Genomic DNA, 18145 nt, shown 5'->3' with positions numbered 1-18145 from the left:
ATGTTTGTGGAGACATTTAAATGAACTTCTATCGCACCAATCCACACTCAGAAGTCTAATTTGCTCCTAAACTTGATCACAAATAGGTCACAGTAAAGAGCAGATTGCAAAGAACTGAAGCAAAAACATCATAAAACTAAAATAGACCACAATTCACTTCTGACCCAAATCTCTTATTTTCACATCAGGCTTACGAGAAATGATTTTTTTCCAGTTTCCTCAAAATAACCGTCAGGCTCAATTCTCTATGGGAATTAGTGGTTTGCTGAAATAAATTGTTAAATTGTTAAGATGGACCTCCCCGTGCCACGGTACTGTGGGAAATGTTTTGGGAGATTCTACTTCAATAACTGCACAAATAAATGTCAAGCATTTATCATTCTCTTGCAGGAAACAAACAAGATAACAATGTGTGTAAAATTGGTGACAAAATAAATCAAACATATTTACCAAACTCTCTAGTCTCTTGGCCACAATGGAGGCGAAGCGTCTTTCTCCAGCTAACTCGGATATGAGAAAGATATATTCTGGAGCCGTCACCTGATTGGATCGATGGGTTCGACCTGAAACAACAAAATAAACAAAGATGAGTTGCCATACGAAATTGCAAAATCGCTAAAGAACATACAGCCAACACAAACTATTCTGACCTACTTTAATCAGAATATGTTCGCTCTTAACATGCTACGAAACACTACTGGAAAAAGCAGTGAAAACATGAAAATAACATGTCAGGTGTTTTCAGTCTCAGTTTAACAGCTGGTTCCTTGCCCGAACACAACTCCAGCTTGTTTCAATTGTCACAGAAGTGGAGGCAGGTCAGTTTGAAAACATTTATCGTGCGAGTCTCACCAAATTGCTGAATGGCTCTGTCGGCACTCCAGGGCAGCTCTAAAGTCATGTGGACTCTCCGTCTCTGGTTCTTGACCCGCTTGTCTGCCTGGAGCGAGATGCCAGAGCTAGCGGCTTCTGAGATGATAGCCACCAACTGCAGGAGGAAAACAATGTTCATGATCAGTTGAGGACAAATCTATCATGACAAAGAAAGATTTGCTTTTATATTGCTATAAGCCACCTTCTCTCCACACATGAAACGATCCTTCTCCTTGATGTTGATGTGATCGATGGTAAGACCCTGCTCAGCCCGTGACTCATAACGGACACTCCCATCAGGACGTCGCACCACTCGACCTTTACGGCCAGTCATCTGTAAGTCCACAGAAAGTTTTTTCATTTCTTCCTAGGCCGGTAACATTACATATTATTTTAGATATTAAAACGTGATCGACAGCTCATTGTTTTATGCACTCACCTCAGAGACTTTGTCAGGACCTCCAAGTTTATCGATCAGTTCATCCAAGGTGTTAAGAGGTAGTTCTTTTCCCAGCACAGATATTTTGTTGAGGAGGTCCTGCTTCAACTCCTCTACCCTGACTGGAGATGAAAAGCGAAGACAAAATGTTAATGGACCGAACAGTGTAGATTGATAACAGCTAAGAACAGGAACAAAATAAGGATTCAAAAGCTCAATCTATTTCACATTCATCACAGAAACACAATTATTCATAACATATTTTATGAGCTTCTCCTTTTCATGGAGAGGGGAGATACAATGATGGCACACAGTAGGTGAGACAGCAAATAGTAACAGCTCATCTTCATCTAGGTCTTGACTCCCAAGAAGTCTTTGCTTTATCAAGATGTTAGCAACACTTATAGATCTTGGTTGAACTACTGATAATGACATTATATTGAGTTGGAGAAAAAAGAAGGAACAAACCTTCAGCTAGGAATCTATTAGCTAACTACCAGGATTGATGAAGCACAAAAACAGGTAAGAGTTGTTTCAAGATAAAAACCAAAAACATACCCCGAACTACTCCATTATTGAATAGTAAAATCCCACCTGTCTGAGAACTTGTATGGTTCACAAAGATCACATCATCGTTGTCCAGCAAGGAGTCCGGCGATGAGTTGGAGTCGGTGTCCATCCCGTCTGAGTCGCTACTGCTGTCATCACTGATGTTAATGACACCGCCGCTGTCCACCGTGTGCTTGGGTACCTTTGGGTGACGACCTCTTGGCTTACCTAAATGAAGAGGACACAGGGCATTTAGAAGAGCAACTGTAAAGTTAGCATGGCAAAGTAAGTTAAGACTCTGATGTTGGTTTATAGAGCATATGTACTTTTTTTTACAGCAACAAACAATATACCATTGACGGTGACTTGACAGAGTGAAACTCGGGTTTAATGCCTGACATCAGCTGACCACTGCTTTTACAAATCCATAAAACTTTATTAAGTGTATGCAGATCAATTAAACAGCAACAAGAATAATGCACAACAAACGCCTTCACTTACGTTTTCTCTTATTCCCCGGTGCTTTCTCTCTTCTTTGTTTCTCTGATGGGAAGTGTTTGGTCACAAGTGATTGGAATACACCCCTGTTAGAAAGAAGAGAGGGAATGTTTAGATGAAAACATCTATGGCAACTAGGTTCAGTCACTGTTGTTGACCCAACTCTCACATCATGCTTGATGTAGGATGACGTGACACTGTTGTCAGTAAACACAAATGAGACATGCAAATTTCTGAGGTGGTTTTATCTGAGGCGTTCAAAAGCTCTTAACACGCATTGTGTTAAGCGAGAATGTGGCATCGTCACATCACAACATGATTCAACACATCCTTTATAAGTATTTATTCAGCTCAAAATGACAAGACAATTCAAAAGACAACAATGATAAATGACAGACCAGACTGAACACTGCAGTAAAAACTCCACTTACTCAGCTGCTGAAACAAATCTATCCAGGTGACCGTCATTCTCATCCAGGACCTCTCTGGTGCGGGATTCTCCAGTAGACTGCAGACCAATGACGATGCACTGTGAACAGAAAAGCAGATGCAAAGAACGTGTTTATTTGGCCTTTGACAAATCATGTGGCTCATGGGATTTCCTGGACAGCTAGCAGTTTACAGAGACGACGGGAGTGCTGACCTTTCCAGCCTGCAGCTCTTTCTGGGCCAGCTCCACCAGGCAGCGGACTTTCGCAGCAATGCAGAGGTATTTGAAAAAACGCTGGTGAGAGGCCCAGAACTGCCCCCAGAGTGACTTCCTGCTGACCAGGCCGAGCTCGTCAGCTGCATGCATGAACACTTGCAATGCCTCTGCCCACTGGAAATGAAGTCCAGATGTCAATAACCATAACGGAATGCGTCGCCATAGATGGCAGCAGAGACACCGTCTCACCCATTGAGGAGAAACATGGATGCTTACCAGCTTGGCTGCTTTATTATACACCAGCTTGAAGTCACTGTCCAGCGCAATTTCTTCAATGCGGAAAGACACACCTGAGAAGCTCAACTGCCTGGCGATGTACATTCCGCTCACTTTCATATCCATGGCAACAATCTCCATGGCCCCGACACCTCTGCGTTCAAAAAGTGCATCAATTATTCACCCTTCCAATCATGGCTCGACTGGCAGGAACTGCCACTTGATTGCAGGGAATTCCCCAGCAGCTGGAGATATACTTTTTGTGAAAGATTGATTTTCTGCAGAATGACAAACCTTTTTTCAATGGCATGCAGGAAGTCATCAAAGGCTCTGAAGGGCGTTCCCTCACCCCAGATCCCCAGGCGGCTCATATATATCATGTTCTTTGGCTCAGAGGCACCTGGATCAGGACCAAAACAAAAACACATGATCAAAATCCTCTGCTTTGCATTGAATCCCAGTTTATGTATGAGGGCACTCCTACCCGTGGCACTAGCATATACCACCCTGGCCCGCGGCAGCTTGTTCTGCAGATCAAGCACTGCCTTCCCCATCTTTGTTGATGTAGCATTCTTGGCTTTGTGGCATTCATCAAAAATAATCTGAAACAGGAAAGCGGTCAAGGACAAACAACGTAGCAAATACAAAGACAGATTTGTTTTGCTCCTTTTACACATTTGAACTATCTATCTATAGTGCTCAAATCCCAATAGTATAGGTTGCAGTTGTACGGCAGAAGTAAACAAACAATATTAATCTGTTGACAGGTCATGGGGCAAGTTTTAAAGGAAACCTCCAAACATTTTCTGACCTGCGATACACAACAGACCTATGTTTACCAAGAAGTCTTAAACGACACATGACACAAATACAGACCCTGTATTAAAAAAAAACCACTTGGCATTTATTAAAAAACAACAACAGGCATTTTTCAATCCAAGGATACAACTCCATCAAAATCAGGCTTGCACCAATCCAGGATCTGTTTGATTCTAGTGCGGTGCTGCCCTCCAGCTTGACTCTCTCCAATAAGCGCAGAGTAAGTTGCAAAGAGGACTCCCTCTGAGGTAGCTGTGTCTCCATACTTAATCTACAGGAGACACCAAAAAGGCATTTGAACAGTCAGTCATTCGCATGATTTGTTCTGTTCTTGGCACAGGATGAAGACCTACCTTATTTAAGGCGTGCACAGGAATATTTGGGGCATCTATATCTTTGAGATCTCTCTCAGCATCAAATTTAAGGTCATTGGATATGCTGAACCTGTGGCAAAAATTGGGTGAATTGAGTGGGATGATATCAGAAAAAATGTGTCTCAACATCATGAATAGGTTTAGGTAACAACAGCAGGAATCCTACCATAGTGATTTTTTTCTTCCCTTCAGGTAATTTTCTAGGATTATCCCTGCCACAGTGCGTCCCTTCCCAACTCCAGCACCATCACCGATCAAGAAGCCTGCCCGCTGATTGTTTTGAAGGATCACCTCGTGTTGCTAAGAATGAGGAAAAGACGAGTCAGTCATCAGAGCCTTCAGTCAAACTATAGCATCTGTGGTCTAATGTATCTCAAATAAAGGAACCTGGCAGGCGTAGATGATGGCCTCCAGTTGAAGAGCAGACAGAAGACCGCTGCTAATTGTTGACTCAGGGATGGACAGAGTGTACGTGATGTCAGGAGGCGGGACACTGGAAAGTGTGTTGGTCTCCACAACAATGTCAGGATGAGAAATTCCAATTGTTGCTGCAAAAACAAACACAGGAATGAAAAGGGTGAGATGGAAGAGACACCGACATAAATATAAAGTTTGGAGGCTTACATTTAGACGGTCGGTACTCAGCGTATGTATCGACGTGTCCTAGTTCCTCTGGCTCCTCCTCTTCAGCTTCCTCCTCCTCCTCCGGTGGTGGTGGTGGTGGTGGTGGAGGTGGTTGGGTTGTCTGAGCCTGAGCATAGAAGGGAGACTTCAAATCTCACTGATATCAATGTTGTAAAACACTATTTAAGGGCCTCGGGGTTCGCACTCAAATGACCTCTTTATGTTTTTTGGTGTTGTTGAAATCTATTTAATCCTGATAATGAATGCTACACTACGTCAAATAGGTCTGTGTTGAATCGTTTACAATTGTAACTTTGCACTTATTACTTAAAAAACACACAACTCATTGAAATTGCAGGCCTGAGAGGTTGCTCAAGTCTGTCCTAGTTGACATTCACTAACATGATAGTATTTTAGTTGTGGGAAATTGGTGAGACATTCGATATACATTTATACATTTACAAAAGATACAGTTTTTTCTTTTTGTTCATAGTCTGTCTCAAGTATTTTTATACTGCTGTTAGGCTGCTCAGTATAGTTAAGGGCTCAATTCATTTAAATTGACGCGGCTTCACAATTTTCTTTTTTTTGTTTGGAAAAGATTAGGTTGATTAAAAAGAAAAATAAAGCAATAGTGCAACAAAATATTACACATTTTGAAAAGGAAGCAAATGACTTGTAGACCAAGTTTGGATTGATGGACATTGACATTAAAGACTGAAGAGGGCAGAAGTGGCTACCTGGAATCCTCCTAAAGGTGGCGTGCTGATTATAGCATTTATATCATCCAAACTGGCCAACCCATGAAATCTGTTGCTTGCTTTCAACTGTCAACAAAAAACAAACAAAAGAAAAATGAAATGAACACGCAGCAAAATGAAAATGGACTTCAGACACAAACGAGCCTTCAAGTGTGCTGGGGCTGCTGTTGAGTCTGCACTAAACAAGACGCTGTTTGTTGTTCGTTTCTGAGAAGCGAGTGGCAGCAGAAACAAAAAGGCAGATAAAACCATGCATCAACATAATGGGAGAAACGAGGGCAGAATGAAAGGGAACATTTAAATCGGCCTGTGAGACAAGTACACCAGACTTATATCACAAAGATATCAACAAAACCATCCACCATAACTTAAAATAAAGTAGACAGCCAGAAAACCATGGTTGCACACAGGTTACTTGAAGTTTTCGAATTTCTTATTTTCAAAACTTATTTTCAAAACAAAAAAACACAGTGACTGCATGTGTGCAGGAACATCTCATATCACCTAAAACTATAATCTGGAGTAGTACACTTCAAAGATGACGTGACACTGTGTTGCAGAAATGAATAGATGCTTCAGTGGATGAAAACAAATCCTCTATTATAAATGACTTCCAAGAAGCAGACCCATCTATCTCGGTTCAAGACAACACAGTCTTACAGTTAGCATAACCATGGACAAACACAATGTCATAGCTACTGACCTCCAGCTGGCTCTGTGCTGGTGTGTTGGTGGCACTAGTGTTGATGTCCCACAGGGTGGGCACCGTGTCCAGGTTATTTGTGCTGATGAATGGCTGTGCATCAGCATACTCTGATAGTGAGTCAGCCGGCGAGGAGAACAGGGAGTTTGTGGAGAGGTCATCAATGCAGGACAAGTCCTGAAGAAAGAGAAACAAATTATTACTCTGAATAAAGCAAAAATATTAACACAGTCGAATTCAGTAGAGACAGACTTAATGATGGGCCCTTTGCATGTATAAACAGAACAAGCACTGCTTACACAGAAAACTAGCACAACAGACCCCCAAATATATCATATTATTATAGCTTTGTGGATGGAGAGTGTGAGCTGAGGTAATCATATTCTCGTGTACAATATTTGCACTAAAGTGTAATTATAGCTGTCAAGGATGTGATCAGAGCAAAAGAAGTAAGAACAATAAATTGATATCCGTTTACTGATTAAACCACATAAGACTTTAAACTTAGCTTGAAATGCTTACAAACATTTGAACAAGGCGGACGTAACACTATTGACCGTTGTGCTGTAGGAGCTTCGGAGAAGTGAAGGAGGAATTCAAATTAACATGACTACATCATGAGGGAATGGGGGCTGGGTATATTGACACATTTGTTATTATAATTTTGATCTCAAATATCAGTGAAAACAAGGAAGTCATTGAAGCTGATGCTTGTTGGGGCTTTTGTTGGAAAGCATGCCTCCTCGAACTCCCAGCTTACTCAGATAAGCCTGACGCCTTGACTGATCTTCAACTCTCTTTCATTTTCCCTCAGAATGCGTGCGTGCATGAGTGTTTTGTTTCCTGGGGGCATGACAGGGCATGAAACGTGAAGTCATGCTCTCCAAAGTTGTTTTTCCCCTCTGGACGTCTGGGTAGAGTTACTGCCTTTTGTGTCACAGAAGAGTGGATTATAGACGTCTGACTAACACAGAACTTGAGAGAGACTCGTCATTACACTTCTCATAGACTCTTTTTGCAGCTGAGATGCAAAATGAAGGAAAAAGATTGATATGTCAAGAAGTGAAATAGTACGGGCAGATTTAATGGTGACCTTTGACGCAGTTTGGCTAATATTCTTTGTCAGACAGAAAATAAATAAGGCGATGAAAACACTGACATGCAGGGTTAATCAATACAATCCTCCTCCTTATTTGTTTTCAAGCTTATACATAGTCTTTGCTTATTGAGGTGCACTGTTTTGGTAGAAGGTCACAGAACCAAAAACATGCCTGAATTCACAACCATGATAATGTGCTTGTTCAGCAGAGCATAACGGAGAGCAGTGTGTGTCCCGCAGCAGACTTGTACCTAGAGCGAATTTATCCACTGTTCCACAGACTGGGTCCTGGCAAACACAGATAAGGCTTGGATTCCAACTGCTCTGATGGTAATCATGCCCCTCATCCAAACCACTTGCACAAAATTATGCTCTTCTTGCCTCACTCTTACTTGGACTTGTTCGGGATGGTGTGTCATATTCATTTAGATCAGAGTCTTAATATGTATTGAAGCTGGACAGCTGTGGAATTACAAGTGGGTATGAGTGTTCCACAAATACAGAAATATGCATCGTGAACTGACCGACTCTCAATCAAGATTTCAGTGGACATTTTCGAACATGCTTAAGGTTTAAATATTTGCCACCATCTTAGACAAACTCATTGCTTCTTTTTCCTTCTGAACTTTCCTCAGGACAAGCACTGCAAGTCAGTCTCCTCAACCTTGACCTATCTTGAGAATTGACCCAGTCATAACTATTCAGGAACCCAAGTACTTGTTTATCTCATCTTCTTTTGCCCGGTAGTTACATATCTTGAATTCTTCTAACATTCTCTTCACCCTATGTTCAAATCACCAACCCTATTTTTCTCCCCAAAATTATCCTCTGATATACTTTTTTTTTTCACCAATCTTGTCTTTTCCAGTCATTCTATCATTTGTAAAACTATAAGAAAGTGCCTGATAGATTCTTAGCTGTGAATATTAATAATATATATACAGATTAAAAAAAACATTTGAAATCATGTGAAGAATGATGGAGGAGCTGCAGTGCCAAAAAAGTACAAAGGTCATCCCTATTTCTTAACACTTTCCAGAAACCCATTACACCAGATTTGGTATAAACATCATGAGCACAGAAAGACTAGAGAACCACTCATAAACAATCTTCCTGGAAATGATCATTATTCACATTTTCAAACCACAGGAACCCACCTCTCAGGTGATCTGTAATAGTACAGAATTATGGACACAAAACTGTTTTACATTAAGTTTCCAAATTAAAGAGAGAAGCAAACAGTAATTTTGAGGATTGACTAAATAAATAAACAAATAATACACTACATTGTAAAGAATTGACGATCCTGGTCTTAGACGGTCGTGGTCAAGCTGTATTGGCGTGTTTCAGTACTCCATTGTTCAATTACTTTTCTATATTTTTATGTATATGCATATATTTTCCAACATGAATTAATAATATGTTACTTGTTCACGGAGTTGTTTATAAACTGAGCTGCATACAAGCACTAAAGCACAAGTATTAAAGCACGTGTAGTAAATTGTGTGCAGCACTCACATCAGCCTGTGGCCGGTGTGTTACCCTCTTACCCTACGCAGTTTTGTGAGGGGATTATTTTACGTTTTTATTGTTAAACGACAATGACACATGTTTTCAAAGAGATTTTCAGTCCACTTGTAACATTAATAGCTACAATAAATCTCAAATAATATGTTATATAAATATAATATCATAAAACATGCCTGGGCTGCTGATACTTGATGATGTTATGCATGGTTCATAGTCGTCAATACAGTATACTCAACAAGGTTTCACTTGACGGCCATGCAGTAACAGTAAAGTCCATGCATCTATTGCACTTCTGGACTGCGCTGAACGGATCGACAACAAAAGTAGAACAATACCAAAAAGTAGCCGCTCCTGGAGTCTAGTTGTAATATTGCCATTTATGTAACGCGTTATTTCAACGTAACGTGAAGCCCATCCCAAATTATAGTAGATACTCAGTTTAAGATACTGATAACAACACTGTTTATATTTTAACCACAATTAATGACTCTGTTTCATTATGTATTGTATCATGATCTCCCATTCAGGAAATTAAATATGCATTGCATCCTCTTAATTTCCCTGGGCGGCTGGGTCAAATGCAGCATTCCCTTTCTGTGCATGTCATGCATGCACAAGCACATGCTGGCTATTTGCCTTTCACGTTCTCACTGCCATCACAATGACAACAAGGATGACAGGAGATCATAGTCATGGGAAACAGCCGTCAAATCACAGCACAGGCAACACACGCAAAAATACAATGTGCAAACCACACTTTCACAAAGGATGAGGAAGTGTCTAAGAAGCCGCTCACATAAGACAACACAAATTAGTCCAAGAATTGGCAAACGCAGAGCAGTGAAAGGGTGTAACATAGTGGCTGTCTTTGTGTTAAGTATAGACAAGTTATTCCTGTGCGAATGCACTCCTAAAGAATGGCATGAAAGGAAAGAAATGTCAGTTCAGCTAAATAGAAAAACATTGACTAGGTAAACACCCAGTGTAGCACAAATGGGTGCTGGATGTTACTTGAACACAATCTTTTAAATACATCACCATGGTACAGGACTGAAGTTCAGGTTGCAGGGCGTAAAGTGTTATTTTCACTTAACCACCACCGAGTTCATGATGCTACAATTCCATTAATGATGCTTCCAGTTAATGATCACATCAATACCCTCCTCCGGATGGACGATTAGAAGAATGAGTATTTACTCTTCCCGAGGTACTTCCTCTATTGTTTAATCACCTGATCTGCAACGTGTGAGGGGCCAGGGCCTTCCCCTCCTACATGCTGCCAACTTTTCTTCTATTCTGGGGTTGCCCTCCCACTTTCCTGACACAGCAGCACATTACTAAGCACGTCTCACACAACAAAAGCAGCCACATCTCAGAACCACACCTTTCTCAAAGCATCTACAATTTTTCAAGGTCTTTGAACCATTCCAACTTGCTAATCTTTCTCAGACCTACACTGCTGTCCCTCGTCCTACACATTTGCCCACAAGGCCCTTGAGCAGGAAGCAAGGGGTGTTTTAACATCTACCTTAAACAATGACATCATTTTTCAACTGCAACCTGCTTGACCCCTGTAAAGAGGTCAAAAAACATTTTAATTCTCTTCTTTATCCCCAATGTGCCTATATATCTAAGAATAACAAGTTTTGCCCTCTCCCAGCAAAAACATGTGTATCACAATTAACCATCATAGAAATAGGTAAGAGCATCAACAGGAGCAATCCTGAATGGTCCAATTCAATTTTTACTAAACGCCGAGACAAAATGTCTGCAAAAAAAAAGGATATATCTTAATAACTTACTAAACAAGTACAATGAGTTTAGTTCATTCAAAGCCATTTACAGAGCTATAAAGCAACCAGTTCATTTCCTGACTTGCAACCTTTGTCATGTGGGGGAGAGGGATCAACAACAAGAAGCTTACTTAGAATCCAAAGAAGTAGATCAACTAAAGCAATCTGTAAACAAGGAAGATAATAACACACACAACACAGAAAAGCAGCTAACAGGAACAACCTCTTCCAGGAACTCTGTCCGTCAGCAGGTTTTAATGAATAGTTTTTAAGTGTCAAGAGGCGAGTCCAGTTGCTGACATGACATGACATCATTCTTTCTCTTTTTCAAAATGGATTATGATCCGCCTGCAAATCTAGGTGTGAGGGAAATCGAGTGGACTCATTCCTTGAACAAGGTCAACAAATTACACAGCAATTAAAGCTTTGTTAAAGCTAAACAATGCATGGATTAGTGTATCGACATTAAGAGGGACTCAGTTATGGGGTTTATTTTTTTCTATGCGTTAAAACTTTTGACCAAAATACATAAATAAATAAATTGCTGGAATAAATTGATAAACAGGAAATTTACTCTTGAGGGAGTTTAAAGGTAACTCGAACAATACTTGGCCTGTTCATTAGCACATTCACTACAGCACCTATATTTTGTGCAAGCATAAACATGGCAATAAACAGGGGCAAGAACAAGAAGGCATATAATTCCCAATGACTCAGAGACAAGCCAAATGAAAATTAAAAATCTACACTGTAACAAAACCATGCTGGTAAAAATTATTGTGACCGAACAGTGGTCTCTCCAACATTCATAGAAGCCTTCATAATGGATATTATCATCACAAAACTCCACAAAGTAGCAAAAAAACATGCATAAAAATGATAGAATCTTCTGATGTCAGTAGCTGCTGTCTTGCACAATTTGGCAGGGCCAATGGACGGTGGATGGAATGCAAGTGGCTACTTGTATTCAATCTAAATTCTTGAACAAACTTTAAGAGCAATGGTTTACTTTGTAGGAAGCACAGTGAGACAAGAAGTCTCTCATTTCATGCGTATTCATGCTCACTGTATTTCACAATACAGTGTTGTCATGTTGACTACAGTATTTTTTGCTTGTGGCTATTTGAGGACAGGAATGGTATGTACCGCAAATCATATTACATATTATCGGCTATTCATTCCTTTTTTTAAGCTTCCTGGTCATGTGATAATTTTTGCAATGACTAAATGGTACAACAGGGACATAAAGCAGCTTTGCTTTTGGGATCAATTGCTGCTACATATCTTAGTCGACCCTTTAACAATGTCATAACAATAATTCGATTTCAAATCTAAAAAATGCTATCCATGAGGGGAACAGTTTAGCAGCGTTAGGACTATTGACTGATCACATTTACAGTCCCTTTTATCGCACCTGTTCTTTATTTAGGAGGAGGTAAGATGAGGTCGGACAAGGAAACAGTCAGATGCCATTGAGAATATTAAAAGGGAATGTGCCTTTTTTTAAACTGACCTCTCCCACCTTCATATACATAAATATATATATATATATATTTTTTTTTTTTCTTTTCTTTTTTTTCTGTCACTTCATTAACAGCTTTGGTAAAAGCACATGGAAAATGATCGCTAGCACTGCAACATATGATAAAGATGATGAGTAAATCTTCTGGATGTGTAATAAACAATGATCAAACAAGCTGTAAGAAAGTAAACCAAGTATCAAAAGCTTTTTACACTTATCGTTTACACTTATCCAAAAACAGTAGCAGACTGTCCTCACTCGGGTAATACGAAAGAAAGTGGCATAATACGGACGACACATTAAACTTTCAAGCATTAACCTGTACCTGCTGCACATACAAGGTCTGCTTGCTCAAATTACACTGTACAATAAATGAGACTGCTTACTGGCAAGCATAGATCCACCGTAGATAAGCCTGAAGCCAAGGCGATCTTTATGCACACAGTGTCATGCCCTCAATGATAAATACGTGATTCGGGGTAAACTAATCTCATTGACTACAAAGAGGGTGTCTATAATAATTACAATATAAATTGTTTTAACATCAAAAAGCATGGAACGATTCCTCATGCAATTGAGCATGATTTAAGGGACAGAATACTGACTCAATGAAAAACATTAGCATTGATTTTCTGCTGGTGCAGACTTCTGGTTTTGTCCACATTTGCAGAGTAATTTGTGTATAATTGAGAGCAATGTATTAGACTCCATCAATTTAACAAGCCACTCTTAATAGCCAATAACAGACACTGTGGATTCATTTGTACTAAAAATCCGGTCTCAACAAATGTGTTTCGCATCACGAGATCAGATCTTTTGGGAGCCTTTTCTCACTATTACAGGGCTTAAAATCAGGTTGTCACTAACAAGGTTGATGAGTAATGAGTCCTATTCTTAGTCACAAATTCAACCAAAGAAGCAAAATCCATGACTCTATAGGCTGAGGTTGCACCACACTTTTCGGCATCATTGTTTATCCACTTCCCGTAAGCTGCAGGCATCAGTCATGCTCAGTGTTGTGAGTCATGCAACAGCATGTGAGCAACCAGAGAATTTGAGTTGTTTAGTTACTTTGTATAACAGGACATAAAAATGTATTTAAAAAGACGATGGACTTCTGCGGACGATACCAAGTGTATCAATAGTTGATCAGTTGTTGTCAATGAAGGGTTTTGCTAGTCATCATAGATCATTTGACTTTTAACAGTCATGGTCCAAACACAAGCTTCTAGCTCACTTTTTTTCTTTGGAAGTGAGTCATGACTGACACAACGTGTATGAATCAAACATCAATTAATCCCTAATTTATCGTTGTGGTTTAAAACATTTATCAAAAAATGTCCCCATAAATTAATGAGATGACATAATAAGGATATACATGTTAAGCGACCTGTTTGAAGAAGACATGCTGTCTTTCTTCCTGAAACTATAGTATTGTTTCTACTGCCTTTTTTTCCATTATTGACAAATTCAAAAACTCATTTTGTTTTCAAACACCATTCCAACATAGTTGAAAAAGCCCAAGCTACTTCAACTTTTAGCTGTCACATATTGCATTAACTTTCTATTTTAAGGGAGTCATCACCACCTCCATGAGTCTACTATAAGAAAATGCATTTTAACAAATGGTGGGATCATAACGGGTTTGAGTGGTTTCTTTATCAGGTCTTTTTCAAAAAGATGCGACTGTCCTTATCTGCCTTGAAACAAAGGTATACAGCTTTCAGGAACTCAAGATAAAAAAGCCCAATAAAAGAATCATAAAAACTCATTTCTGTGTCACTTGAATACTCCTGACATACCACTTCACTTTTAGAAGAAATGATGCTTTATTTGGAACAGTCCAAAAACAAAAGTAAAATACCACTAGCGGTATGTATTACTTTTTTAAGTATATATGTAACATGTATAGACGTGAACTGTACCTCTGGAAGGGGTCGTCCCAGCTGTTTGTACAATTTAATCCAGAACTGCATGAGAGACATGGGTCCACACACTGTCGCAAGAAGGCAACACACATACACTCCTTTTCACCTTGTGTCACCTGAGACGAAAACCACTGCCATGAGTCTGCCACGGTGTGTGAGAATCTCTCTACAGACGTTGCACTTCCACCCAGTGACGAACCCTCAAGTGTCCTGTCAGAGTGAGTCTCTTGATCAACACTAACATCTGTCTCTACTACTGGCACACTGGGAAGTGAGCCGTTTGGGAATATCTAAAGCATGTTTCTAGCATTGCCAGAGCAGTCAAGAATTGGCATAGCATGCTAAGTCATATTTGTGAATCCAAAGCTCGCCCAAAGCTCCAAAAGGTGGTTTGAGAGTAGGTGAGTGAGCAAGAGAGCAGTGAGAGGGGGAGGTGAGAAGTGGAGAGAGAGAGAGAGAGAGAGAGGGAAGAGGGGGAGGAGCTTTCAGGAAATGATGCTTTTGTTGGTAAGTGACTAGAGTTACTGGCAGTCAGGCCCATTTTACTGTACATGGTGTAACTCAACCGCATTTGTAGTGTAAACAGTATTGCGTTTTGGAGCTGGCCACTCCTCACACCCCGCTGCTTACCGCTACATTTAATGGGCCCGGGACACTATTTAATGATTATTATATTTAAAGACTGACTCCCTGCCTGGCAATTTGTCTTCTTTCTGAGTGTTCTAGTTTCTATGAAGACATTGGAGCTCAATAATGGTCACCGAAGACTGATATTAAACTATTCCAATGGACTGTAAGTTCAGAAGAAAATACACACGATTTAATTATCAGATTATTTTAAACTATAACTAGTTAGAAATGACCTTATTTGGCAGCTGTTCATAATTTTCAACTTTTACCGGGAGTGTTAGAAATCATTTTATTAGGTTTTTTATAGGCTTAGCTTCTCAATTGTCATTCCTGCTTCCTTATGCTCCTGTATTTACCTTGGAATGTCAATATTGAGCGTTACCTTATGGAACTTGAATGTGGTGGGACTACTCAAGACTTGTGCAAATGTCGATATTAAAGCAGAATAACTGGATGAGAATTCAAATTTCTCAGGGCTAATTTAATCAATTTAAAGAAGAAAACGAAAAAGAGAATCAAATGACTATAAAAACAATAACAATTACTGACCATGAAGTTGATTATTGTATCAAGCTAATTATGAAGCTGTGTGAAGCTTTTAATTGGTAATTATAGTGGTAACAGCAGATCTATAACACAAATATGCAAGAAACTGTTTAGTTTGTAAACGAATTGAGAAAGTCTTGGGCATAGATTATAAAAAGGAAAATAGTGGCAAAAAACATTGTCAGAATCTGCTATAAATGGGCCAAGATTGAGAGGATTTATATATATATATATTCTTTTAAAATAACACTGATTGAATATGTAGCAAGACAACAATGGGTCTATTTGAAATCTTTGCTGCCAGGAAATCATGATGTCAAGCTTCTGTGATGCCCATCTCTACTGATCTAAAGGAGTGAGGACTTTCAGAGACAGCATGGCGCCAGTTCATTGTGTCATCTTTGTGTGAGTGGGAATCCTCAACCTAATGTTGGTAAATGATATTTTGGGATGTGTGTATTTATGTGTGTGGCATAATGGAAATGTGAGCACTTTCTTAGCGGCGGAATAAATGATCAAATTTATCTGTAGTAAGATGTGCATGGAGATGGGTGGATTTTGCCAGTCCTAAGAGGGTTAAGGATGAATTTTAGGGTTAAACTTCAAAATAACTGGGCCATTTTAATCGAGTTTCAGTTTGGTTCAGAGTCCTGGTTAAGTTTAGCTATTTATTTTGGATTCGGTAAAGTGTTAAAGAATGAAAGTCAACAAGAAATTTCCAAAAGTCCTAACAAGGACATGAATACGAATGTGTGTGTGTGTGTGTGTGTGTGTGTGTGTGTGTGTGTGTGTGTGTGTGTGTGTGTGTGTGTGTGTGTGTGTGTGTGTGTGTGTGTGTGTGTGTGTGCGTGTGCCAACTGTTAGTGAACTAAGTAGCATCATTACTGAAGCTAATCAGCAACAGTGCAAATTGATTTTCAAATGAGAGAACAGGTAATTTTTACCTGAAAAAAAGTCATCAGAATGAAACTATTGTGAGGATCTTGCTCCTGTGTAAATATGTATATTGAGATTATCTTGTCTGTTTTAATTCACTGTATGAAAATGTAGACTAAAAACACATATCTATTAAAGAATTAAAACAAAATTCCACTGCATAATGCAAAATATCCAGAACCTGTACTTACCTGTCATGTCTAAAGTCAGTGTCACTGGTTATAGGGAAATGAATTCCCATTTAACTGAATCAAGTTCACTTCATCTTCGTCCTATGAACAATATTCCATAAATTTCCACCCAAAAGTAATGATAACTATAGCTCTGTTGAAGTCTATTCTATACACGTGTTGATGAGAGGACAGTCTTAACTCCACGCATCTATTCAAGTCTCTTCAAGTGTCTTCTTCAATGACAACACTGTCTCTTCCAGCTGGCGGATCTTCCTGTCTTCGATGCTGTGTCATCAGTTAGATTCGCTCAGCACATTGCTTGTGTAATTTTAATGGGCTGCTCTTTCTTTGTCACAATATGAATACAATGTTTATCTGTCTTGTTGAGCTTTGCTGTTGAGTCAGAGTTAAAGAAGTTAAAAGATGAAAACTTTGGAAAATTACACCCAAATCCAATGAAAGTGGCACAGTAGTATTCCGACCTTGAGAAAGAAGTCTGAACTCTGCTAGGACACTATGAAAAATTAATAAAGTACATCAGACATCAAAACCACCACGGTTAGTTCTGCACGCTCAGTTCTAATACAATCACGCACACTGGCTGTTACACCAACTGAAGAGAGGTTAGAAAAAGTCATCTGACTTATAGACTGATCACAGCTCACAGGGCGCTCACAAGACAAACCATCTCACATCTTAGATGAAGCTTGCTGAACAAAGCAACACTGAAAGAATAGTTTCTGTAACGGTAATAACCGTTTTCCTCCTCCACCCAGTCGACAAAAGGTCAGAGCTTTGTAACTATTATTGACAACACATTGAAAACACATACTTGTGGAAAAAAGAATGAAGAATATGGAGGGCATTTGTGAACTCTACATAGAAAATCAATGACTTGTTATAGCCTTTAGTTGACTTTGACTTTCTTCACTTTTCAATTCAACCAAATGATGGGAAGAATTGAATTGCAAGGTTTCTACGAGGAAGTTATTTAACTGTTATTTTTAGATCAAGAACAAGATCTGCCACTGCTCCCAAGGGTGAAAACATGCACAAGGGCAACAAAATTTGGAAAACACAAGACCACTGAGTCCTCTATGTGAATTTAACATGCCTTTCGCCAGTGTTTCACAACCATGGCACAACCAAGTGAAATTACCTCCCTATTCTGGCGGGACTGGACTTGTGTATTTTACCAGAGAATTTCTAAATCAATCGTAATCCTACCACAGAAAAAGATTCCCATCATCTTCCAATTGAAACAAAAACATATTTATAGACAGATGGAACATGAAAACCACATAATCGGCAACCACCAGAAAGCCCAAACTGTAAACCACTATGATGGCGCGAGACATCCATAAAAAACAACACTTTGGAACTGCAACTAACGACTATTTTAATAGTTGACTAGGCAGTGACTATC

General features: G+C 39.5%; 1 protein-coding gene across 3 annotated transcripts in view; it reads right to left on the bottom strand.

Annotated features, from left to right (window-relative positions):
• The window catches only part of si:ch73-63e15.2 (protein strawberry notch homolog 2), a 36765-nt gene that overhangs the window by 6038 nt on the left and 12582 nt on the right, over nucleotides 1-18145 (bottom strand). The window contains exons 1-19 of one of the 3 annotated variants that reach the window (XM_053870220.1): nucleotides 14432-16402; nucleotides 6563-6739; nucleotides 5839-5925; nucleotides 5099-5225; nucleotides 4862-5022; nucleotides 4641-4774; nucleotides 4454-4544; nucleotides 4228-4371; nucleotides 3766-3883; nucleotides 3576-3681; nucleotides 3282-3435; nucleotides 3003-3179; nucleotides 2791-2888; nucleotides 2363-2445; nucleotides 1907-2089; nucleotides 1313-1434; nucleotides 1076-1207; nucleotides 853-988; nucleotides 451-563 (exon numbers count right to left, since the gene is read on the bottom strand). In XM_053870220.1, the coding sequence (XP_053726195.1) occupies nucleotides 451-563; nucleotides 853-988; nucleotides 1076-1207; nucleotides 1313-1434; nucleotides 1907-2089; nucleotides 2363-2445; nucleotides 2791-2888; nucleotides 3003-3179; nucleotides 3282-3435; nucleotides 3576-3681; nucleotides 3766-3883; nucleotides 4228-4371; nucleotides 4454-4544; nucleotides 4641-4774; nucleotides 4862-5022; nucleotides 5099-5225; nucleotides 5839-5925; nucleotides 6563-6739; nucleotides 14432-14491 (2403 nt within the window). In that variant the 5' untranslated portion in view covers nucleotides 14492-16402. Of the gene's footprint in view, nucleotides 1-450; nucleotides 564-852; nucleotides 989-1075; nucleotides 1208-1312; nucleotides 1435-1906; nucleotides 2090-2362; nucleotides 2446-2790; nucleotides 2889-3002; nucleotides 3180-3281; nucleotides 3436-3575; nucleotides 3682-3765; nucleotides 3884-4227; nucleotides 4372-4453; nucleotides 4545-4640; nucleotides 4775-4861; nucleotides 5023-5098; nucleotides 5226-5838; nucleotides 5926-6562; nucleotides 6740-14431; nucleotides 16403-18145 lie in introns of those variants that run through there. The other 2 variants (XM_053870025.1, XM_053870125.1) reach the window with 2 other exon arrangements.

This window comes from Synchiropus splendidus, chromosome 1 (assembly GCF_027744825.2).
Source record: "Synchiropus splendidus isolate RoL2022-P1 chromosome 1, RoL_Sspl_1.0, whole genome shotgun sequence".
NCBI classification, from domain to species: domain Eukaryota; kingdom Metazoa; phylum Chordata; class Actinopteri; order Syngnathiformes; family Callionymidae; genus Synchiropus; species Synchiropus splendidus.
The sequence above is the reverse complement of the archived record's forward strand: the minus strand, read 5'-3'. Positions and strand labels throughout refer to the sequence as shown.